At 36.7% G+C, this 21,281-nt stretch overlaps 1 protein-coding gene across 2 annotated transcripts in view; it reads right to left on the bottom strand.

The window, feature by feature from the left end:
- The window catches only part of WDR64 (WD repeat domain 64), a 61,343-nt gene that overhangs the window by 23,397 nt on the left and 16,665 nt on the right, over positions 1-21,281 (bottom strand). For both annotated transcript variants that reach the window (XR_008972798.1, XM_057414519.1), the window contains exons 8-10: positions 20,931-21,065; positions 18,143-18,222; positions 11,650-11,789 (exon numbers count right to left, since the gene is read on the bottom strand). Coding sequence is in view for 1 of the 2 variants with exons in the window: in XM_057414519.1 (XP_057270502.1) it covers positions 11,650-11,789; positions 18,143-18,222; positions 20,931-21,065 (355 nt within the window). In the remaining variant the exon portion in view is untranslated. The remainder of the gene's footprint in view (positions 1-11,649; positions 11,790-18,142; positions 18,223-20,930; positions 21,066-21,281) is intronic.

Here is a 21,281-nt window from a genome sequence, read left to right as displayed (position 1 = left end):
GAGAAAATTTTGTACTATATCATGATTGGATTTTCAACTACTTTTCATTTCTATGATAGTAATATTATAGTCTCCAATGAAAATCACATTGTTAAGCATGGTACTTCCCCAAATTAGCAAAACAAATATCAAAGATATCTTTATCCCCATTTTACTAAGGATAAAAGGCCCAGAAAGGCTGAGCTCTGTAATCTTGACCTGACAAGTCCATAGTAGAACCAGATCTGAGAATTGGTGCTACTCCTTAATGACAAGATGGATCAGTTGTGTCATACTTTTCAGTCAGTCACTTACAGATATATGCCAATAGTTCAAAAGCTCATATTTGTACTGGACTATCAAATGGTGTGCAACAGTAAAAAGATAAATTTCACAGGGTTCCAGGTAAAGGAATTCCTGTAATCTTTGACTGACAGCAGATGTTGGAGCAAATCAGGATCAGGAAACACTGCAGAAGGATCATTTTAATGCATAGGTAGTTCTTGTGTTCTCCGTAAGCAAATGGTAGTGGTCACAGCCTGGATACTAATCTCTAAGGAGCACTAGATACATTAGATATATTTGGTTTTACTTTCAGTTTCAGTGGAGAACACAATGTAAAATTCTTTAAACCGCAGAATTACTTGATAGTAATTGTATATTATTCATCCTGCCTGATTGCCTGATCAAAAGCTGTGTTGAACTCACTGCTATCCCATGCAAACTGCTCTTAGTCCTAAAAGAAATCATGATTTAATTTCTCAGATGTCATGGCTTTTAGTGTGGTATATTTTCTTGCAAGATAATCTTACTATAAAAAAAAATCAAAAGTCATTCTGTCATCACATCTGACTGCAATTTTTATTCAGCTGCCGAAACCATGGTGAGTTTTATGTAGGCATTTGTGCAAGGTATCTGTATTCATTCACTTGTGTTACTAAAAGGTGGGGCTGCATTTTTAATTGGGATTTTGACATGTTGGTACAGTGCTTCCATCAATATCGGGAGTGTTGTGGGTGTTGACAAAATTCATTGAATCATTGCATTAAATGATCCATATAATGTAAATCCACAAAACACATCAGGACAAACCCCTGAAATATTCAACTGATTTTGATGACTGAGCTCCATCTCAGACAGAAATTTTGTATAAATAATTCTGCTTCCTGTGCTACAGTCCCTGGAGGTCTTCCTCTCTCAGCTGTTCCTTATTCTTTGTCACTCAGTTGACATCTTAGTGGCTTTTCTTTGGTGATTTTGATGCAGTTAGGCAAATTCGTGGGCTTGGCCAGGAAGCATGAAGCAGCCATCCTGCCCTGACTGGGGCTGGGCTGCTGTTTCTCTAAAAGAGCTTGAATTTTGGGAGATCTGATGAAGAAAAAAAACCCCAAAAAACAACTAGGAAAAATCCTAGGGAAATCTGTAGCCATTTGTTTGATTCATCCCAGGATCTCCTGTATTAATATTATGTTAAAGGTAGGTCCAAGTCCAAGGGCGTCTGCAGCATACCGCTTTGGTGAAGTTTCGTGCATTATATTCCTGAAAACCTGCTTGATTCACCCACAGGTAAAACCAGCTGTATTGGTACATTAATCCGTCCGTTGTGGATAGACCACCCAGTAAGCCCCTTGAAACCAGCCTGAGCATCAGTCCATAACAGCTGAGCATTGTAACAGAAAAAGAATAAAGTGGAATTAGGACAGAGAGACTGGAAGCTCATTTTGAAATTGTTGGTTTTTTATTTTTTGCCTGATATATTAGCACAATCACTGGAAGCTCTGAAAAACAGCCAGACTAGCCTGAACATAGAACTCTGATTGGCACTTTCATATAATTTCATAAAAGACAAGCTACTTGCTAAGGCCATTAACAAGTCATGACCCAAGAAATGACTTACAGCCAGACTTATATGAGAAGTGCTAGAAAATAGTATCTGATGTGTAACTCAAATTCAGCACAGTCATGCTGCTACTGACTTATAAAAGTTGGTGACTGGTAGAAGGAAGACAGATTAAATTATCATTAAAGAAATTTGATTTGCAAAGTAATTGCTTTTAGATCATCTTTCCTAACACCAAGCTAGAAATCTGACAGGAAGAACTCTGAGGAAAAAACAAGAACAATCTGTCAGCCTCATAAATAAAACAGCTACAATCGAATTCACTGCTGAAAATTCAGAAAATTCAGTTCCGTAAAGTTGCTCACCTTTTAATACAAAGACCTTTGAAAACTTGAAATAGCCCTGAGAAATACTTTCTACGCAGATTTGCAATTAGATAATTTTATGTCTGTAGAGCACCACTAATATATGTGCATTTGATCCCATAAAAACTTAAACTGTTTGCGGGTGTCCTGAACCCAGGACAGTGGGGTTGTTTTTTTTTTTAATGTAAATAATCCAGGAAAAAAATTCATTTTATACCTATAAAAACAGAAAGTAAGTGGTTTCCCAAATGGCACACAGCAAATATTAGTCTGAAACATAACGCACAAGTTTTGACTATTTCAGCTTTCTTCACCATAGACTTTTCCTTTCTTAATTCGGAAATCTATTTATTTCTCTGTTGAACAGAGTGTGTGCCCATTACAATTCACAGGCAATATGTCATGTCCTTAAAAATGCTTTTGATAATGAGGAAGACTTCACTTGTGCATATGTTCATGTTATGAGTTCTTTTCAATTGCCAGGAATTATTTCTTCCCAAGGCACACTCACCATGACTGAGAATGAATGTTTGTTACTCTGTATGTTATAAAATGTTACGGTATAGGTCTTTTTTTCACTAAAAAGAGGATCTCAGCACAGGGAAAACACCATTGCCAAAAAGAAAAAAAAAAAAGGCTTAAAGAAACCATGCTGAAAGCCCCCACAAATAGAAGAATGTTCACTGTATGCAGAATAAACATAGAGACAACAGTGGATGAAAATTATTCAGGGAAATACACAGATTTTGAGGTTATTGGAATTTCCATTAGTAACCTGATTTTAAAGGAAGTTATATTGGATCAGCAAAATTCTGAAGAGGAAGGAAAGAAAAGAAACAGATCCATCCTTTGGCACCACAGAGAAGTTCATGGTGGGTGTTTCAGAATTTTAAATAGAAGAAAATTTTTCCTGAATACTTTCTTTGTTTTCAGGAAAGCTCAAAAGGAAAATGCTCTAAGGAACTTCTACAGAGACTAAATTTTCCCTGATACAATACTGAGTTAGAGGAACCATGTCCAACATATTCCTCTGATAGGCTTCTGATTACATTTCAGTTTACTCAGACATGCAATTTCTAAAGCATACCAAAAGAGAAACAGGCAGTGAGAAGGCTTGAGAAAAGAAATCCAGCTGAATAGAAAAAATGGTGAAACTGTTCATCCACCTGACAGTAGACCAGCAAAAATAGAGAGAAGAACTGGTGAAGAAAGTTGAGAAAGTCAGGGCAATGTTGCAGGTAGATCTCCAAGCTCAATTCTGGCACAGTTACAATTAAAGCATGTAAAAACAGTTAGTGCTGATTTTACAGCAACAAGTGAATCTAAGTAAAAGCCTCTTGCACTATTTCTCGCTGCTTGTTCAGCTATTAATGCCAGTACCACATTAAGAAAATGCAGTCACTTAAAGTGACAGCAAACACCTGGACAAATCACAGTATTCATAAATCTCTTCCCTCCTTCCAGCTTTCTTCCTTTCCCACCCTGTGGGCAGGGATGGGGAGATTACATAGACCACTGTTCCACATGAGTGATTCCCACACAAGGCATCCCTAGCGTGGCCACTAGATATAATGTCACTGCTATTCATCTGCGTCAGCACACACATGACTGCATGAATTCAGGCACAGAGAGTGGCAACAAAAAGCATGCAATTTGGAAATTGGGAGGTGACTAGGGGGAGTTGCCTTGGGGATGCTTTGTTAATAGTAACTTCATTGTCCTACTTATTTATTGAAGAACTTTCTTATCTCGCCTGTAACAGCGTCAGCAAACTACTTTGTTATCCTTTCCAGGACCACAGTCTGGATCAGTTCCCTCTGTTCTAGGCACTCCTCTTGTGTCTTTCATTTTTCAAACCAGTGGCAAACCCACCTGGTTACAGATGGAATTTCCACAGACAAAGCAAAATTTGAAACCATATCAATCCAGAATTCAGCGGGGTTCTTGTCAAAGCCTTCTGAGAACCCTTTAAAAAAATGAAAGATGTATATTTGCATACATAAACACTTCTCTTTCAAGCACCACCTTCCTTCAAGCCCTAAAAATCAGAGCATAGAAAAAAGCCTGAACTATCTTTTCCCTCTAGTCTAAAGCGTATGTTTTATGAGTATGTAAAAACAGTAACACCCTCTGTTCTATTTTTCTTAATACACACACACAGACAGACACAGAGCAGATTCATTTTACTAAATTAAATGGGAGCAGCAGAGGGAGGCAGAACAAAGGTGGCAAACAGGACAAGACAAAATTGGTAAAGAAATATTTTACATGTTCTCAGTACAATAAAGTTCAGGTTCAGGAACACTTATTTCATGCTGGGTTGCTATGAGGAAGCCACTGTGGAAGCATGCTTTGACTTTGAAAGAAGTGAATCCTCTTCTGCCCCTTTCTGTCTGCAATTAACTGAGACAGAAAAGCACTGAAGAGCCCAGGATTTGCTGACCCTCCCACACCCAGCAAGAGATAATCCCTTCAAATTACTGCTAGTTAAGAATAAGAAAGTGACCTTAATACACTGCTTTGAAGAAAGTAACAACTCTCAAGATAAAACAGTAACTTCTTTTTAGTACTTCCAAGCTCTCACATCCTGCAGATATTTTTTGTAAGCTCATGAAAATTTGGGTTTTTTTGAAAGACAGACAACTTTCCTCAGTTTTACAGAATGGTGATGCTGCAAGTTTTTAAAACAGTTTATGAAAAAACACTTGTGCAGGAAAATCCAAAATCCAACCACTCTTGGGGCAGAAAGAAGTTACACTAGCCACAGCATGCACTATAGGCACAGACAGGAAGAGTAAGCAACAAAGCTGATTTTCTGTTTGAGTGTTCAGTTCATCTGGCCCTATTTGCTACACTGTTCAACTGTGGGGATTGGAGTCTCCACAGTCTATGTGGAATATTTACAGATTCATACAGAACCTCAAAGACAAAAATCACCAGGCATGAAGCACAGATCAGACTGCAGTTCTGCTTGCTCTATTACTTATTAGAGTAAGTTATCTGGAGAGAGTGCCATTATGTGTCTTGTGATCCCTGAAGGTGATCCTGCAAAGTATTATAATTCGCTGTAGTTATTAGAAGACGTGGGAACAAATTGATGTCAATGGGATTACTTGTGAGGCTAAGGCGAGGAGGATTTGGCTCTAAGCATATTAATGCAATGTGGTGTAGCAGATGGTACTTTAACTAGTGTCTTATTCAGACAGTAATTTGGCAAAGTTCAAAATTATGAACATTTCAATTTACTTCCTCAGATAGTACCATTAGGCTGGTAATATATAAGGTTGCTTTCCTTTTCCCAAATGTGGAGGAATGCTGGAAATAAACTGGTTTATATGCAATAGTGAGTCTACTTGCGTAGCAATGAGCCTGCAGGGTATTTACTGGGTGCTATGCAGTGACTGAGAGTGTGTAAAGGCTTTGTATGCCCCTCTCTGTGCTCTGTGTACTGAAAACAAACCTACCTGATCCCTAATGCAAACATAAAATAACCCCCAACACCTCTGGAAAACAGTTTCAGTGGACATTTAGATGGTTTGTGGGTCAGAAGCTGGAGGCTAAAGGTGTAGGACAGAGGTGACTGCCTATGAAAACCTGTATCAGAGGAGCTCAAAAAGTCAGGTTCTTCCTACCAATTTTGAGCCAATCTTAGAAGGATGCCCTAACCCTAGACATAAGGTTTGAAGTGATTTTACTTTTTCACAGAAACAGCATCACAGAACGGCTTAGGTTGGAAGGGACCACTGGAGAGTACCTTGTCTAAGTGCACTGTTCAAGTGGGGCCACCTCAAGCAGGTTGCCCAGGACCATGGAGACTCCACAACCTCTCTGGGCAACTTGCACCAGTGCTCCTTTTCCATCCCAGTAAAAGAAGTGTTTCCTGATGTGCAGACACAACCCCCTGTGATTCAGGATTCAGTTTTCATTTCCTCTGGTCCTGTTGCTGGGCGCCACTGAAAAGAGCATGGCTCCATCTTTACACCCTCCTTTCTGATACTTATATACGCTGATGATCTCCCTTGAGTCTTCTCTTTTCTAGGTTATTTTGTAGGTTTGTTTTTATTTTTGCAAACTACTCAACACACAAAGTAATTCAAATGATGGAAAATGGGACAGGAAATAACAGAAAACAGGGTAAGTTATATGAAAAGTCCAGAGAATAATATTCAACATTCTTGAAGGATTATGCAATATAAGAGGAGAATAAAATTCTTAATAGCAGGGTGGAACAAATAAACTGAAGAGAATAAAAGCTCAGCAGCAAGAGAAGGATTAACTTTAACTTTCAAAGCAGTATATGAAAGATGTTGCCACATGATTTCTGTGCAGAACGACTGGAGCAAATTTCCCAAATGCCTCTTTTTCAAATTATCTCAGTTAAATTGAATATTGTTGACATACAGAACATTCTAGTAACAGCCGCAATTAGCAAGGGTTTGACATAAAGTAAACATTGTGCTTCCAGCTCACCTGTTTCCCAGAAGACAAATGACTGTATTATAAATATATCCTTGAAACAATGTCATGTGCTTTCAAAATAGGCTGGAAAAAAATCCACACTAACTCACACAGACATTGATACAATCACAAGACAGACAAAAGACATTTATGACTTCCTACAGGGATATTGCACAGCCAGATTGCCATTATGCAGATCTGGAGAGAGAGCACTGGAGACTGATAACATAAAGGTTTGAGTAAATATGCAAAAGTCAGAAAATACAAAAATATGTAAGATATCTTTACCTCACTTCATCCTCCCTGAAACACATAAAAATCTGCCCTTGAGTTCTGTAAGAATAAAACTAATATATATATATATATATGTATATATATAGCAGAGTTAATTTAATATGGGCAAATTTCAGCAGGGAGGTGTTTATGTACTTGCATCAAGTTGGCTGTATTAGGTTTTGAAGAAATTACAAATGGAATGAAACTCTGCTATGCCCCAGAATGGAGAAGTGAGAAATCACCCTGTTTATTGTACTAGTCCCCTGCCACATGTAAATGTGTGCATTGCTCTTTTGGTATTTACTGCCAAAAATGAAATTACTTTTAGAGAGAAGAGAAAGTCTAAAGAACACTCTCTTCACTGATTTAAAAGAAAAGTTTTTTGCTGTTTACAAATGAGACCACACAGTGGTGTAAAGGCTGGGAATATATACTCCTTGCACTAGCCCTGTTGATCATCAGACAAAACTGAGATTGTTTTTAGACACTGAAGCCTGTGGGTTTAAATCTTGCTCAGCTGACTTACTTAAGTGATATAATTCAACCAAACCCACCACTGGAGGTATTCTAGTAAAACAAATGGAAGAACTGGCAATTTCGGCTTACCAATTTCCACTAACAACTCAAGTTAGGCAAGACATGAAATTGTAGCCTCTGCTGTTCCAGTTGTGAATCCCCTCTCTGCACTAAATAAGATAGAGTTTGTCACTGCTTCACAGCCTTTCAGTACAAGGACTATGCAGTCTGGTCTGGACTCTTCCATGGCCTTAATCTTGTTTCCACAGAGCACTATGAGTGTAAGATCATTTTTCATATAATGATCTGCTTCCTGCAGCATCTTCAGGTTTAATAACCCCTGTCCCTATGAGGTTGTTTGTTTTTTTTTTTAACTTAATGCTTTCTGAATGTATTCGGAGTTCTGTTATATGAAAAGAATGAAGCTATACATGTTTCAGGCTGCAGAACGAGAATAAGAATGAGCAAACTATAGACAAGAAGAGGCAATGAAGGACTGAATGATATGGAGAGATAAAAATGAACACAGCAGAGATTTCTTGTGCAGCATTCTTCTACCTAGGGTATAGTGCCAGGTTAGTTTTCCATTATTTCTCTGCTCCACAGATTGCTCTCATATTACCCTGTACTTGGTAGAATTGATTCTCCAGCTGACTGGGCCCATTTTAAAAAAGGCCAGCAATTTCTATTAAATTTGTAGAAAAATGCCTTTAGTGCCAATGTAACAACCAGGCAGATTAAGTACTTTTATAAAGGATAGACTTGCCTGGTTTGAAACATCCACCTCATGTCATGGTTCATCATCTAACTAGTGTATTCTGAAGCATCCAAGGATGCTACTTAGCTGTAATTCCAAGTCCAAAGATAGAGCTTTTTAAAGGATTTGCATATTCTACGAGGATTTCTCTTCAGTAAAAATATATTGCCTCAGTGCTTGAATAAGCTATATTATTTCATTTTGTACCCCTTCAGACCTAAGATAAAAGGTGTAAAATAGTTGTAACCAACTATAGTGGGTCATACAGCACTTTTTTCTCTTTTTTATAATGATAATGATCACTAAAATTACAAGCATAAATCAAGAGAATAGGCTGTTGCAACCATATTGGAAAATATGTTTCCTGATATGTGGGTTAGTGGCTTCTGCAGAATAATTCCAATCAAAGAGTTCCTTATGTACATTTGTATTTACAAATAAATACGTACACTTTCATTTTCATGCCAGTGACCTAATCTATGACTGCAACATGATGAAACTTTAGCAAAGTGTCCATGTATTATGTAAAAACCCAAGACTATTTTGGTGCAGTGATACAGAGGACTGGTTAATACCTTCAGCCAAATTTAAGAGCATTTTCTCTTTGGAAACATTTACAATGAAAAGGGAGACAGTAAGTGTAGTTGTGATGAATGTGGTTCGTCTTGTTCTGTGATATATAATTTAACACAGAGAATAGTTTGTGTTTGTGGGAAATCTCAACATAAGATTTGGAACATGTTGCTATGATTAAGAACAAATAGATCACATTGATATTTCAGATCTCCTAATAAATTCACTTAACTGAACAGATGGAGAAAAAGACATGGCTGTGGAGTACAACTATATTTGCAACGATGCACACTTGGCTTTAAGTTCTTCAAAACCTGGAAGATCAGGAACAGATCTGTTTCCAGGAATATTATATTCTGAAGCAAATCCAGCAGCACAGAATTAACACAGTCCCTGCCTTGGCCCTCCCCTATTTCTCAGTGTCACTACAGTGGAAACACTAAATCATATGACTAAAGGGCATAAGAAATTATTTCCAAATCTATGGCTCTGTCTAATTTGTAGTTATTGATAAGAGAATTTGAAACACACATTATTTTTAATAGCTGCCTGACATCGGTTTAGTAATGATTTGTTCCATCAAGAAATCCTTAAAGTATTGGCGCAAACAAAGTGCAGAACTAGTTTGAGGAATTTTTGTTTTCTTAAATTGAGCAATCATTTGAGTTCAAATTCCAAAACAGTTTCTTAATTCTTTCTTAATCTTTTTTCAATTAAACATCATAGAAGGTTTCTTCAATGTTTTCCAGAAAGCTGCACTGCACCCTGGCCAAAGTGCCCCAGTGTAAACAAAGAATCTGCTCAAAATAGTTTAGATGAATTTCAAGTTTGGCTTGTATTGGATGCCTTCAATATTGTCTTTAATCTAGCATCTATTTATAAGTAATTTATTGGTTCTGAAAAACTCTTGCACTTCAGAAATAAAGATAACCCTTCTTTGATTTCAGGTCTACACGATCATGCTCTTCACAGAGAAAATTTAATTTTGGGGATTTCCAAAAAAGTATTAATTTAGCCTTCCTAAGCTTTTCCCTAATTCTGTTCTGTCAAACAGCTAATGAAAAATCTGTTAACTATAAGGAGATTTTGTTTCCCTTGGTTACAGTGCTTCTGTGAGACCGTTATCTGTCTGATGTATTTTCAGCAAAGATATGTGGACTCTCCTTGTTTTGTTTCAGGAACCTCCTATATCACAGTGAATGAAAGATGAAAACAAAGTAGAGGAAACTATTTTGATTTTTCTTATGCTAGCCCTTATTGGAAAGCAAATTGGTCTTTGTCACAATAAAGTCATTGCCACTTTATTTGTAAAGTCCCTTAGACTTCTCTATGAGGGATCCCTTCTTTTTTGATATAGTTTTCAACTGTGACAAGAGTTACCTGACTTCTGAAAGTCTAGGAATTTATTTCTTTATATTTTTGAGGAGTGTGATTTCTATTTATAACTTAAAGAGCTGTTTGAAGACACTTAGCTTTTAATTAAAACACTTCCACATATTCATTTTCATGTACAACTGATCTTACTGATGTCACAGCACAACTTAGCTACATTTAGTTAAGATCAGGTATCCTCATACATGGAGACTCATAAAATAGATTTTGCTTCCCTTGGAATCATGTTGAATCACAGAAAGGCCCAGAAGGGACCTCAAGAAGCCTTCTGGTCCTTTACTTCCCCAGGGCCTTCATTCTTATTTGCTTTTCTATAAATATCTTCATGTACACTCATTTCCCTAAGTCATGTCTTATGTCTTATTCCATTTTTCCTACATGTATAGCTCACAGGCTATCTGTCAAAACCCTCCTTAATTTGGCAGCAATGTATGAGTGTAGGAAATGTACAGTTACCTACAGAATAGACAGGTATAGATTTACAGGAGGAAGGGGGAATGGGTATGGCTCTGGGATTATGTGATGATGGGAGATTTCTGGTGACTTATTTTCAGATAGTAGTACTTTTAGAAGGGTGTGGATTATTTTAAGAATAGGATTAAAGACATGAAAAGGTGGTATTTACTGGTACCTCAGTGAGCAGTGGTAAGCAGTTATGGCAGAAGAGCAGCACAGACAGAATAGCTCGGTAATATTTCCATCTATTTCCAGCAAATCTTGCAATATCTGGTTGAAGAAGTTTTATTATTGATTTTAAACAGGAGGAGTTCAGGTTCAATATAAGGAGGAAGTTCTTTACTGTGAGGGTGGTGAGGCACTGGAATGGGTTGCCCTAAGAAGTGGTAAATGCTCCATTCCTGGCAGTGTTCAAGGCCAGGTTGGACAGAGCCTTGGGCAACATGGTCTAGTGTGATGCATCCCTGCCCATAGCAGGGGGGTTGGAACTAGAGGATCTTAGGGTCCTTTCCAACCCAAACCATTCTATGATTATATTACTATTCCTGTTCATGGACAATATTTTGGACCAGTAAACCTTGTAAAAGGTGCTCATCAGAAAGAGGTCAATAGTTGAACATGATGTATAGAGTCACCAGTGTAAGAAAAACTCAACCTATGGATTTAGTAAGCTAACAGGAAGAGAGAAGAGTAAATGAAGCTGTAGGAAGCTTTTGCAGGTGATCACTACAGAATGGAGCATTCAAGTACAGGTTATGAAATAATTCCAGCAGTCGCCAAAGTAATATGGAAATTAGGGTTAATATCTACTGTTGTAAGTATTCTTTTGTCACATTCAGAAAGAAAATATGTCAAATAGTTCCATTCTAGCCTTGCTTCTCGATACAAAATTTTGGAAATTCTAAGCTAAAACTTCACCTTTTATTAAAATAAAAGAATGGATGAGATTAGGGCTATATGCCATCAAAAGTACTTACTCTAAACCAAATTTCTACTTGCATTTATAGCATTGATTTCCATGAAGTTAAGCATTTTACCTTTGCAGAGGAAAGGCTGATCACATGTTGATCTTTTTCATTTGTCACAATTTCCACAACGCTATGTAGGTGCCCCGATAGCTTCCCTGAAGGCTTACTATTAACAGCAGGATGCCACAAACGAAGATATTTGTCATTACCTGAAAGGAAAAAAAAAAAGACCGAGTAGTCACTGGTATTACAAATAAGCTTTGTAATGGAGAGCTGTGTTGTCAAGTCTCTTGCTTCCACCAAGTAGGCAATTCCCACATAAGGATGTGAATTCTTCATTCTAAGGGCTGGATTCCAGCTTATGTTTTCATTGCTTATCCCCAAACTTGTATGAAAAACACATAATTGACTTGTGTTTCAAATTTTTTTCATTTTGCCAGAGGAATGTCAGAGACATGGGGTATGACTACTAGTGCTGGTCCCATAGAAGCAAAATCCTTTATTAGAAATAGAACTGTGACTATGATTTTTTCCTTCAATGATCTAATTTAGAAAAAACATCAAAACACTTTTTGTGTCCGCTTAGCCAGGAAAGGAAGGGCCAACCACCTCTATGGAAAAGGGTGGGCATGAAGAACAGGATGGGGAGCAGGTATGAAAGTTGAGGACTGATACAAAACAATAGCCGCTGATGAGTGATTTTGTGTCTTGGCAATCAGGTCTTTCATATTTATTTGTGTGTTCAAACATTAAATTTACTCACATTATAGAGAATAATCCTTGATTGCATTGTAAATGAATCTTTCTGTACTGTTTTTGTCATAATTTCCATAAATATTTCAAAACACAAAGATGTATTAGTAAACTCCTGAGTTTACATACTGATCTAAACACAGCTGTACCTCGTGCAATGAAATAATTCACATTTCTCACAGGAGTTTCAAGAGAACATGAGCACAATTTAAGTTTGACATTAATTTATATTTCAATTTCAAATCCTGGCAAATATTGCAATTAAATGAATTGTATGCCATTACTTGAACACTTTATTAACACACAATAAATGAAATAGCCATATTTTTATCTATACTTCAGTTTGAGTTTCAGTTTTTTCTTGGCTTGAAGTGTAGAAAACAAAAAACATATAGACTAGGAATTCCATGGTCCAAGAGAACATTCACCGAACCTGAACACTATGACACTGAGCTCAGTTTTGTTAAAAGAGAGAAAAGCTCTTGCAGTCTTCTCTCCAGGGATCTTCCTTAAGCTTGTTCAATCTACTGCCATTGGTCAGTCCCTTCCTCCATCTCTCACTCCAGAAATCTGTTACTTTTTTTCTTACTACAGCAATATTCAATTCATTTACAAGCACCCCATCTCCCTTTTACTCCATTAAAAATTGTCCTCTCACTTAAATTGGTTCCACTGTTTATGTAGCTTCTCTCTAAATGAGAGAGTCTCCCTTGAGAAATGATCTATTCTTAAAATAGCTACAACAGAAAGTAATTTTGGTATATGCTGGCTCATTTCACAAGTGTGACTGAGAATTCAACCATGCAAACAGCTGCACTAGCACAATGGAGGGATAATTTCTGCACAGGAAAGAGGAGCCATGGATAAGTAGCTAACCAGCAGTAACTTCAGTGGGAATCAGTTTCTTTTCAGGGCAAATTTCAGACAGAACTAATCTACATTAGCTGTCTGCGCAGTAAGCGTTACAGGAGGTAACTTAAAAGGCTATAACTGCACTAGTGAAGTCCTTTTGGATGGGGAGCTACAGAACATGATGGGCTCCTGCTCACTTCCTCATATGCTGTGTTGGGCTTTCATAGACATGTCCTGAAAGTTAGCAGAACCTGTGTGATCCAGCCAGTACACATTACTGAGAAACAAGGCCATGGAAGTAAAACTCAGCTTGCAAACCTTCTATGGGGTCAACAGGAGGGCACAAAAAATGGTAGACAGAAGCCTCCAGTGAGATTGATGAGATGAGTTATAATGTCAGAGGGAACAAACACTGCTTCAGACAACACACCCTTTAGCAGCCCCAAATGAAAACTGTCATGTCTTAAAACTGGGGTGAACTAAGAAGGAGCTGTTGACAGTATCTGACCAACTCAGCTACCTACTTGATGCACTCTGAGGAACAGTATCTTTCTTAGTCTTCCTAATTGCTCTGTTCTTTATATTCCTGAGGTGACAGCAGATGAATGAAAAGGGGATACCACCCTTTAACTGAGGCACAGGATTTCTTTTACAGATAGAATCATTAGTACATGTTATTTACTTATATTAATAGGAATAACAAGCAACATCAGGAAAGAAAACGTTTTCCTACATTAATAATGCTGTTTGCTTCTCATGTTATATAGTGGACCAGTTTTATATCCTTTTACTGATGTGGATTTGGTTTTAGTAGATGTGTTCTGTCCCCTTTTTCTGTACTAATGCCAGATTGGCCTGAACATTTGCTGCCTCACTGCTTCACTGGAACATTTGCTGGAACATGTATTCTCTCTGTGCTCCAAATATGCCTCCAGGATTCAGAATCCTGTCACAGAAGACATGGGTACTAACCACGTTCAAGAAAAGCTTGAAAATGAATTATCTTTCTACATATCTGTTAGCAAATATTTAAGATTCTGTGAAATCAATGATTTAAATCATGATGGGCTCAGTTCAGTGTTCTCTCATCCCAACTAAATAATTATGAAAATATATAGGGTCTGTTGTTGCTTTTTTGTTTGGTTGGTTGTTTTGGGGGGTTTGTTTTTTTCTAGGCTTGGTTGTATTTTGTTATGGATTTGTTTGGTTTTGGTTTTGTTTTCTGGTTGTATTTTTTTGGGGGTGTGAGAGGCTTTTGTTGGTTTGCTTGTTTTTTGGTGTTTTTTTTAAACTCAGATTCTCTGACCACAGCTCTATTCTAACTGGATGTTATGGATTCCAATACCATTTTTGAACATGTGATGCTTTGTCAAATCATTTTCATTGCTTACACTGTTCTGCTGAGATGTCTGCGTCTCAATGGTGTTGGAACCCCCTTGAGAACAATAGCATTTTTGAATGACAAATGCTAGGCCTAGCTTAGCATCCTCTGATAAAATAGAAATGAAAAATATAACTCGTGTTTTCTTTCTATACTGCTTTTCTCACACAGACATACCCCTTATTCTTTAAAACAGCTTGTCATACCTTCAAGCCTGACTTCAAAATAATCTTGAGTTGTAATATTTACAAAACCTCTTTGGAACAGTTAGATAACTGGTAAATTAACACAAGTTCATATGTTTATCATATTGACCAATGTCTCTTTCTTTTTCTGCAGTCATATATTCTTCTTAAATTTAGAATGCATCACAGAAAAGAGTCTGCAATGCTTCTGAAGGCTAATACTAGTCCTGAAATGTGGTTTCTGTAACTAGGATTCTTGAGAAATTCCTGAAAATGTCAATGCCAATGTATAGCGCCAGTAAAAGAAAAATATGTTACGAGTTACTTCACTTGTGCCAGGAATACACAAAGAATACTAAGCAAGTACAAAGGACTTCCTTGTATCAGTCTTAAGCTGCTACTGCTATACTTAGAAATTACTAATTGTTTTTCTTCTATTTTATTGTTCACAGAAGAACCATACCTGGATTTGAGGAACTAATAGTGTTAGAAGTTGCTGTGTCATATCATTTAAAAGTGATCACCTCCAGCTTTTATATATACACATAATTTGGTTTTAACTGTAGCTGTTTCCTGAGCTGATAAGACACGATTGGAATTGAAATGGATACAGAATAAGAAGAAAACCATATAATTTTACCCTTCAACATAATATTAATGCAAAATACTACACAGAAAAGTTATTCTAAATTACTGTGGGCTATGTATTTTAGGCCACTATCAGGCTTTTAACACTTTACTGGATGAAGTCTAGCTTTTAGCATAAAAAGTGAATGCTGTAGCAAGTTTGCTTTTATCTTTCTTATTCATTATTATAAATGTCAGATATCAGGAAGACAAAATTATGTTGAGTCACAGAACTGACAAACTCATTAATTTATTCAAATACATCTAAATAAATTATGAAAGAGTAAGGCTGTTAAAACATGACTTCTGAAATAGTCACTTCACATTGTAATAATACATTGTAGTGTTTTGAGTACTATTTGCACTATAAATACCTGTCTAAATATCAATAGTTTGGGAGTTAGTAAAGTGGTTAGTAGATTTATCCCCACTGAATACTTTAGAAGCTAGCCTACAATCAAAGGTTGGATTTGTTTCTTTTAATTGCTGGATGTGACATATGAACATAGCTTCCGCAAATGTTTGCCTATGTCACCAAGAAATCTATATATTATGATACATGAATTATTCACCTGCTCTGGTCATTGATTGTTTTAACTGGATCATCAATACATGTTTCTCAGCTAGACAACAGATATGGAGATACAGAAACATAGTGCACTCTAGTCAGACTATTGCATCATCATGAGCAGTGTATTTTCTTAATATAGCACTGAACTCTAAAGCTCAACTTTTAGTAGATGGAACTCTCAAGCACTGTAACTTTGTTCTTAATTCTGGGTGCAGCTTCATAGTAGCCCTTGGTTAATCTAAACTTCACAGTGAAATTTGAAAGAGATGATCCTTTCCTGTCTGTCTTTGGCCATGCATTCTCACTGTCTCCTGTGACTGTTAGTAATTTAGCTCAGGAATAATTTAATTTTGTGCTTAAAGGAAGCAGCAGAGCTAAGCACTGGGAATAATGGTGAGAGGCAGGAGGATGCCATTTAATATCAAGGTGAAGGTCAATGAATGAACAAACAATACAGGATTCCAACTCAAGGATATGTAAATGTTATGGTCCAGAAATAGACTAAAATATTGTTACAAGTACAATTCTTATACTTTTTCAAAATCTTCATTACAGAATCCTTGAACACCGTATTATTAAGCTTTTGTCATGTTACCCATGCTTTCTGTACTTTTGTGCAGTGAAAGTCAAGACAAATTAAAATGCAGTATTGAGAAAGCTCGTCTGCTTCTACAGTATTCTGATTAGGTAGCTGTTTAGATGGGATAGGAGGTTCTGCATTCCAAGTCTAGCCTCCAGCCTCTATACTTTCAAAAATTTTAAGCAGATGAGGGCATTTCTTTCGGCAACTGCTGCTATTCAGAAAACCCTTCTCAAACTTATCTGCTCTAATTTGTGGTCTAATATTTATCCTCCTTATATTTTTAAAGACAGCAACGATATTCCTTGTTAATTACCATTTTTCTAGGTTATAAAAAATGCACTCTTCAGTCTCTGTGTGATAGGTTTTCCCCAACCTTTTTCACATTCAATTAATCTTTTTCAGACATGGCTCATATCAACCATACAGTGAATTCCAGTAAAACGTGAGGTTTTAGTAGTGTTAGATTCAGAGAAGTTAATGCTTTGTTACCTGTAGGACAGATATTTCAACTAACACATGTACCTAGGGCAAGTATTGCTTCATGACTGCCCTATTCCTATACTCTGCCATAAGCCTTTATTGCTGGTCACTGTCAATGAGGGGATAGTGCGTTAGGCTGACCTTTGGTCTGGCATACCATAGCTAGTCTTACGAAGGAAGTTTATGCAGATTTTTCTCTTCCTCTGCTATTTCTGTAAGAATTTTCAGTGTGTGACAGAAACTTTTATTAGTTCTTGTGTAATTGACCTGTACTATTCCGACACTTCATGATGGTTTTAATACTACAGTAGAATCCTCCAGTTTTACCTGTAGGAAATGCTAACCACATTCTGTTTTATAGGATCTGATTGCTTAACACAGGAAAGGATGGCCAAAGAGTAATAGGAAAGGATGGGAGCCCTGCTAATAATGCAAGGAATAATGTGTATAACCTGGCCAAGACCATCACTGTGACTTGGAAAGGTGCCTTAGAGTAGTTCAACATATTGTTTCTCCTGTTTTATCTTATGAGAAGAGAAGGCTGTGTAGAGACCTCATAGCAACCTTCCAATATCTGAAAGCGATCTACAAGGATGCCGGAGAGGGACTCTTCATCAGGGACTGTAGTGGTAGGACAAGAGGTAACAGGTTAAAACATAAATAGGGGAAGTTCAGGCTAGATATAAACAAAAAGTTCTTTACTGTGAGGGTGGAGAAGCACTGGAAAAGGTTGTTCAAAGAAGCGGTAAATGCTCCATCGCTGGCAGTGTTCAAGGACAGGTTGCACAGAGCCTTGGGTGACATGGTCTAGGGTGAGGCATCCCTGCCCATGGCAGGGGAGTTGGAACTAGATGATCTTAAGGTCATTTCCAACCAAGCCATTCTATGATTCTATGATACTTGATTCCAAGCCAGACTGAGCCCTTGATAGATTCCTGTAAGGAAGTATATCTTTTCAGAGTAAGGCTCCCAGCAATTAAAAGCAAGACATCTATTTCCTATAATTTAAGACACTATCTTAAGAATTATTTAAATTTTTAAGATACTAACTCAGCTTTACTTGATCTTATTTAACTGGGGAAAAAAAACCACAACAGTACAATCTCTTGAGAAAAAAATCCAATACTTACCACCAGTGACAATTAGTTTTGCTTTTCTACAGTATGTAAAGGCATTGACTCCTTTAGGGACAGAAAATTCCTTTACAGGTCTGTAATCATTAATGAAAGAAAAAAAAATTATTACAGGTAAGAAACATTAGGAAAATAGTCTACAGTCATTCCACCTTATTTTTCTATAGTATATAAATAGCTGTTTGCATAATGTATACAGTCTCTTGTTAAAAGCAAATTGATTTATAACAGTGACTTATATAGCCTTACAGTGATACTAGCATTAATAAAATAGGAACATACTGAACTTTCCATTAAAATAATAAGTCTCTGATTTGAACATCTTAATCCTTTATCAGTCATACTCCAAACAGTATACTAAAATGGTAGCTGTTGATAAAGTAAACCCTCACACACATCTCCATGCTTAAAGCAGTTCATCACTGAGGAAAGTATCAAACCAACTGCCTTTGCCCATTCCATACATGGAGGTGTATTATGGCCTCTATTTTTGCATGAAGTGCAGTTACTTTTCTGCTGCTTATGTATAATTGTATAATGCATAGCCTCTATTTTATCTATTTTGTGTTGTATAACAACATGAAGACACCACAGGCCTCTGAACTCAGCTGAATTATTCTGTTGTATTCACTGATGAAGCACAGGAATTCAAACACCCAACACAGACTGGGATTATCTCAGTGTCCCTTCCAAACCCATCCTTTGAGCAACTTCTGCTTGTCTCTCCATGTTTCATACATTCCTACTAATAAGTGAATATTTTCTTGATCTTTGAGCAATAGCATGACTAACACCAGCCTCTCCCAGGAAACAGTGACTGTCAATGTAAATTGGCTGTACAGAATTAAATGGGTACACATTTAATTTTTTTCCTTGAAATCCAGACAAGTAGGTAGTTCATTTATTCCAGGCTAAATTGTAACCATAGATATTGAAAACATTACTGATAACAGTAAATTTTACAAAAGACTCTGGAAACTTTGAAGATTAATGAAAGAGCTTATTCTTTCTAGGCTGTTCACTCCCTATTACATAGCAGAAGCAAAGCTTTCTTTCCAGACCTCTAACAGAGGAGTCCCAATTCTCTTAATGATATAAAATAGCAACTAATTGATATAAATGTGTGGCAGATTTCATCAGGATTTATTATCTTTTTTCCCTTAATTCTTTAATGTAATACTTTTATATAACCCTCTATTGGCTCTTTAATGAATGGTCTTGATACTCTTCTGTCCTGGGTTTAAACCACGACATCTTCCAACATCAGTGTGAATAAGGGCTTCTGGCAGCATGAATTCCTGCCCAAGTCATGGCCTTCCAACAGAAGCACCTTATGATCCCACCTACACCCTCCCAGTTTTAGATACAAGAAAAGTTTATAACTGCTTATCAGCCATTATCCACAAAGAAACTTGACAGTCACATAGGAGATAAGATCATTGCATCCCCCTTCAAGCACAATAGCAATTGCTGGCTGCAATGTTAACTGGGGAAATTTATTTTGTTGGCACCAGTAAGTCATATATTTCAAGTATAATTACGTATGAAATTGGCATTTCAAAGAAATTTGATCCATGCCCATTTTTAGAGCTATTAATTTCATTTTAACAGCTGTGTAATTTTTCAGTTGTCTAAATATAATTTCATTGAGGTGTTGCATGAAACTACTTAGAGAAATGTATTTATTCAGTTGGAGACAAAATTATAATCAATGTTAAATGAAAAAGACCTACCCAGATATTTATAGTTAATGTTCTGTATTACAATGTAAGGTGGTAGCATACACTCTTTTGACCATACTTTTGGCTCTGCAGTCTTTGTTTTCTTTCTCTTCAAATTAATTCCAAAACTCTTAACAAAATCAAATGGGGTTTCTCAGCTTTTCTCTTTATACAGTATATGACCTTGGACAAGCTCTATTTCATATTTCACTTTCCTAACCCGAACAGACATGCAATGCTCATAAAAACTGAAATTATTAGATTGATGCAAGAATTATTATGTGAATATTTATGGCCTACATTATACAAGACATTAACTGGATTATCATAATTGTTACTAGCTTTCAAAACCTATTTCTCTCTGGATGTACCTTACAGAGGAATTGTGAAACTGATCTGATGTTTACAATGCTTTGAGATATTTGAATGAACAGTTCTATCTATAAGTTATTTAAAGTTCTTTACATCCGATTGTCTTTGTATTATCTATTTTCTAATTGGGCTATAAACTATTCTAAAATCATAGATTAGAAAGGCTTGGAATCAGCTGTAGCACTGATGGCCATACGAATAAGGATATGGCCAAATAAGGAGGCCACAACCTCTTTCCTGTATAGTAAATCAATTTCACAGCTCTCAGAATAAATTGTTTTGTTGGTTGAAGCTTATGTAACTGAAATTGTGAAATTAAAACCATAAATGAAACTTAAAGATATTTTAGTGTGCATATAAATTTTTAATGAATGGATATATGACATACACGTAACAAAGCAATCATTCTTCTAACTAAAATTAGCCTGCTGAGAAGTTGGAGTGAACAACACTGCCAACACAACTTATTTTTAAGGGCTGTGAGTAATGAACATATACGGATAGTTGTCTCCTACATCAAAAGCTAACAAACAAAATTGTTATGCATTTAAGCAGCTGTATTTTTGTTTGTATTAACAATACTTACAGAAAAGACAACTTCCATACAACAGGATGGCACCTTGCAAGGCACTGATCTCATGCAAAGTTATATAGCAAGAGGTCTGTTTTTTCAGAAGATGTGATATACTTACAAGTTGTCCTCTAGTCGCTTTACATCATCCAAAACAAATGAACAAATGCTGTCTGAGGAGCAGGATCCAAAACAATGTAGGTCAGAAATATACTTAACTTTCATAACCCAGTCGTCATGTAGCTTGCGCTTAACACTAGGGATATAAATTGAGATGTTATTGGGATACACTAGCATCAACTGCAGTATGTCCATGGGGAGACAGGGATTTTTACTGTGAGATTATACATAACCTATGCTAAAATTTAATATCCAGGGCAGATACAGAGCCAAAAGCAAGCAGAGCTAAAATTAGGGTTGTATATGCACTTCTCTATTTGCAATTATGCTTCCATCTAATAAGGCACAATAA

This window comes from Pezoporus wallicus, unplaced genomic scaffold, assembly GCF_028554395.1.
Source record: "Pezoporus wallicus isolate ANWC-B61680 ecotype Strahan unplaced genomic scaffold, APGP_CSIRO_Pwel_v1 contig_8042, whole genome shotgun sequence".
Taxonomy (NCBI): domain Eukaryota; kingdom Metazoa; phylum Chordata; class Aves; order Psittaciformes; family Psittacidae; genus Pezoporus; species Pezoporus wallicus.
Note: the sequence above shows the minus strand (reverse complement) of the source record. Positions and strands in the feature narration are given on the sequence as shown.